This window comes from Larimichthys crocea, chromosome X (assembly GCF_000972845.2).
Source record: "Larimichthys crocea isolate SSNF chromosome X, L_crocea_2.0, whole genome shotgun sequence".
NCBI classification, from domain to species: Eukaryota; Metazoa; Chordata; class Actinopteri; family Sciaenidae; genus Larimichthys; species Larimichthys crocea.
The window spans coordinates 283,575-288,574 of record NC_040020.1 but is presented as its reverse complement, the minus strand read 5'-3'; the positions used below and the strand labels follow the sequence as shown (position 1 = coordinate 288,574).

The following is a 5,000-nucleotide window of genomic DNA, read 5'->3' as shown; positions in this document are numbered from 1 at the left end:
ATGTCTTGTTTCTGCTGCCCCCAAGTGACCAAAAAAAGTTATTACAGGTTTAAAGAGTAACTTTAAGTTAGTAAATTTTAGTTTAGCGATGTTGATTGCATCTTTCAGACACACTTTCATTCATGAGGACGTACGACAACAAAAGAAAGCAGCTGTAGTTTATCCATCAGCGAGCTGCTGTGAGGGAAACTGCTTCCTGTTCACACCTCCAGCAGACACAAGGCAACATCATCGTTCATTTGGACTCGTGTGTGTGTTCCTGTCTCTGTTTTTGGTCTCCACCACGTTGTCCTGAGGTAAATATCTGTCTCTTTAGCTGCTAAACGCTCCACAATGTTCACCGGGTCGCCTCTGACTGTGTGTGTCTGCTGTTTAGTGCGAGGCAGGTAGTGTACAGCGGCTTTATCGGAGCTTATTTACTGTAAACAGCTGCTGCTGCTGCAGATTAATGAGAGCTGAACCAGAACTGTAAAGCTGCATTGGAACAAAACGTTGATCGGCACTAACACTCTGTGCAGAGCTGAAAGGAGCTGCAGAGTTTGGTGAGACTTGTCCGCAGGTTTGCCACGTTCATATTTCATCCCATTGTTAATGTGGAAATGTGGACGAGTCTTATTGTCCACTTAAAGGACGATTCAGCGTCTCCTCTTCTTCCTGAAGGACAGAAGGTGGTTGCAAAACTGTCTAAAACCTGGACGTAGTCTCTGTGACGTCCCCGCAGGCTGTCTAAAACCTGGACGTAGTCTCCGTGACGTCCCCACAGACTGTCTAAAACCTGGACGTAGTCTCTGTGACGTCCCCATGGACTGTCTAAAACTTCAACGTAGTCTCTGTGACCGCAGACTGTCTAAAACCTGGACGTAGTCTCTGTGACGTCCCCACAGACTGTCTAAAACCTGGACATAGTCTCCGTGACGTCCCCGCAGTGTGTCTAAAACCTGGACGTAGTCTCTGTGACGTCCCCACAGACTGTCTCAAACCTGGACGTAGTCTCTGTGACGTCCCTGCAGACTGTCTAAAACCTGGACGTGGTCTCCGTGGCGTCCTGCAGACTGTCTAAAACCTGGACGTAGTCTCTGTGACGTCCCTGCAGACTGTCTAAAACCTGGACGTAGTCTCTTGCTAAAGTAACAAAAAGAGATTCTCATGTTCAGGTGATTAAATGTTGATTAACAGATTTATGAATATTATATTATGTAAATCGAGCCCTCTGAATCCGACACACTGGACCTTTAAGTTGACTTTCACGGCACACGACAAGTTAAATGAAGGTGCAGCCCGAGGCCATGTACTGTACATAAATCTGTGTGTGTGTGTGTGTGTGTGTGTGTGTGTGTGTGTGTGTTCACAGTAGAGTATTTTATCAGGAGCTAACTGCTGCTATCTCTCGTTGAGAAAAATAGCGAGGATGGATCTCACACACATCCAGAACTGTACAGTGAGACGGATCGGTGTGTGTGTGTGTGTGTGTGTGTGTGTGTGTGTGTGTGTGTGTGTGGTATTGATTTTCCAGCCACAGTAAACTGTTCTGCAATCAGAGAGGTAGTACTGCATGTTCAGATAGCAGCACACACACACACACACACACACACACACACACACACATTCTCTCTCTGCGGCCCACACAAAAAAATCAAAACCGCAGCACAGATACACACTGATTGGTCACACAGGAAATGGTTTCAGCACAGAGGGATTGTGGGAAAAAAGAGAGAGAAAATTGATTTGGGGCTTTAATGAAAACACACACACACACACACACACACACACACACACACATATATACACACACACACACACACACACACACACAGAAATATGAAGAGAAATGAAAACAGAGTCAAACATGAAGTTAAACTGATAAGTGTGTATTTATATTATTTACATTGTTTCTGTTTTAATACTTTATATTTTAACTTCATGTTTATTTTGCTCCTTTCAGTGCAAACCTGCTCTGATATGAAAACACTTTATTTCAGGATGAACGTATTTACACGTCTGAACTTTGGGGATTCTGCGAACAATGTGGTCGGCAGGTTTCTGTAAATCTCTCAGGAGTAATCAGATTACTGTAGCCCTCCGGCAGGACTCAACACAAAATGCTTTTCCATCAAACGACGTGACCTTTCTGCCTGTGTTTGAAAAAATATCTTTCCAGGCGGCCTGTTTACTTTTTGTTTTAACTCTAATTAACAGTTTTGGTCATTGAAATTTAACCAGCAGCTGCTAATTATCATCCTGAGCGGTGCTAACGTCTAATTTTACATTTTTAGTTCACCGTTACCGCCGTGTAATAATCGTCACCATGGTAACCGAGCTTGGCTGTCTCTCTCTTTCTCCGTCTCCCAGGTTACTGAACCTGTCTCTGACCTCCGACCTGGTCCCAGAACAGGATGTGATCGACGTCATCATCCACGTGGGCCGAAACCCTCAGGGTCGAAACCTCGCCTGGAAGTATTTCAGAGAAAAGTGGGACGTCCTGAACGCACGGTGAGTCCGTCTGTCCGTCCACATGGACGCACGTCTGAACCGCGACCAGACAAAACGCCTAACTGTGTCTCCCCGTCTCCGCTCAGGTACGGCGAGGCGTTGTTTATGAATTCAAAGCTCATCGGTGGAGTCACAGAGTTCCTGAACACCGACAAAGAGCTCAACGAGGTAAAGACACGAACTTTACGGAGGCCCTGCGGCGGCTTTCACAAGAAGAAATAACACCTGTGTCACTTCTAGTCTCACTCTCATTTTTCACGAGTAAGAGTAAAAAAAAAGAAAATCTGAGACTTTCTCTGCACACAAAAGGTTCATTACGCTCTCCTCCACCGGGACGACAGGTGACAGGTGACAGGTGAGGTGCTGATTAAACAGCATGCTCGTGGCACAGGTGAGACCACAGAGCTCTGCGATGTTTGCTGAATGCGAGCTCGCTCAGCAGTCGAGATTAATGCCGCTACATGAGAGCTGAGAGAGTCAGCTGCACTGTAAAACATTTCTGTAGACTTTACGGTGAAAAACCGCAAAACTACGACGGTAAAAGACCGTAAAGTATGACTGTGTTTTCCTGTATACGGGAAAACTGCCTTTAAAACATTTATCTATACAGAATAAAGAACTTTTTTATATTAGAGACTTAATTATACCTTAAAATATTACGGTCTTTTACTGTCATGGTCAAATCTGACTGACATGGAATGAAACACCAACCTTAAACATGCACTAATATCCTTTTACTGTAATATTAGAAGAAGTTAGACCGTATGTTTACGGTAAAATTCCAGTTTTGCCATTTTTTTTATTGTGTACAGGACCTCGAGTCCTTCAGACGAGAGCGAAGATCCAAAATCTGTTGTTGCTCATTCAGAGATGATGACGCAGCGATCGTGTGCATTGTTCCTCTGTCAGGCTACATTTCTATTCACTTTCATGAAACAGAAAGTAGAAAAGAAAAGTTTGTTTTGAACGCGGCTCTGTAATGTTCCCAACCTCATTTTCTACAGAGAGAAAAGGCTTAAGAGCGTTTCTGGATAAAAAAAAATCTCTTTTTCTTTTTCTTTTTTTTGTGTTTTTTGTGATGAATACTCGCTAACACAAAGCCGCCTCAGTGTGGGCTTTAGTGTCTGTGCAGCCTCTGAACAGAAACACCGGGAATTAAATGGGACCCCTGAATACAAAAACCTGCCTCAAAAGAAGAGAATGCTTTTATTTATTTATTTGTTTGTTTATGTTTTTTAAGAAAAGTCGCCCACTGAGCAAATTATGAAAGTGGTGAGTCACAGGAGGAAGGACAGGTAAAAAACAGAAAGAGGGAGTAGAGAGAGGAGTAAAGGAGGAGTCGACGATACGAAGCGAATTAAAGCGCTTCAGTGAATCTGTCAAAGTCTGAGCAACAATAAGTTCAGTCCTCGGCTTCAAATATAGATTTAATTCTCTTCATTTAGCAGAGTTTCTCTCTCATTTCTCACCTCTCACTAGACAAAGTTTCCCTTTGACGCCTCGACTTTCATGCTCCAAGTTCTACCTCTAATTATGAACCTTTTTAAACGACCCTTTAACTTTAATAATCCACATTTTCTTTATGGAACGTCGCCGTTTAACTGGAGCTGAAAGAGGAAAGTCTTCTCTTCACTAAAACATCAAGAAACCTCTTTGACCTGCCGGCCGCCTGACGATCTGGGCTAGAATAACACATTATATGTCCGACAATTCTTCTGCTGGAGTCGTGGAGTTTCTTTAAAACCTTTAAATGGTTTTCAAAATGGGAGTCGGGCTTCAAGCTGTTTTTAGGAGAAGTTCAGTGAAGTGAAACAACATTATATTAGATATAGGAGAAGTTCAGTGAAGTGAAACAACATTATATTAGATATCAAAAGGAGATCACAAAGAATCCTATAAGTGTGTGTTTTGGTTCATAGTTGTCGTCATTTTGGGGATTTTTTACTGTCTCAGGTCTTTTTATGTATTTATAGAAATACGCTCTTAGTTTGACGAGTGTTTATGGGATCAAATCAATCATTCCTCCCACCCAGGTGTCCAGGAAATGAAACTAGACAAGTAAAGTACGGAAGGGTCTGAGCTTCAGATAATAAGATACGCTTCATGTTACTCCACACGTTTCAACTTGACATCAGAGAGATCACGTTTTGTCTGTACACAAGAAAAAACGGTTCTTGATAAGTTCTCTGGAGAACCTTTTCATCCTTTTTTTTGCTTCTGAAGGTTCTTTGGAGCAGTGGTCCCCAACCCCCGGGCCGCGGACCGGTACCGGTCCGTGGATCAATCAGTACCGGGCCGCACAAGAATTAATTAGTTATTTCTGTTTTATTTAATACGGTCATTTCGAAATAAAAAAAACGTTTCAAAATAAAAGACCGCTCGACTTAGACTGGGACTATAATAAAGGGGGACTTACTACTTCATCCACAGTTGGTAGGAGAAGAAAAAAATATTACTTAATACTTAATATTTTCTTCTTCTCCTACCAACTGTAGATAGAGTAGTAAGTC

General features: G+C 42.7%; 1 protein-coding gene across 1 annotated transcript in view; it reads left to right on the top strand.

Moving 5' to 3' along the window:
- The window catches only part of LOC104931506 (thyrotropin-releasing hormone-degrading ectoenzyme), a 175,634-nt gene that overhangs the window by 164,836 nt on the left and 5,798 nt on the right, over window positions 1-5,000 (top strand). Inside the window, exons 18-19 of the mRNA XM_027283348.1 lie at window positions 2,350-2,490; window positions 2,577-2,658. Coding sequence (XP_027139149.1) covers window positions 2,350-2,490; window positions 2,577-2,658 — 223 coding nt within the window. The remainder of the gene's footprint in view (window positions 1-2,349; window positions 2,491-2,576; window positions 2,659-5,000) is intronic.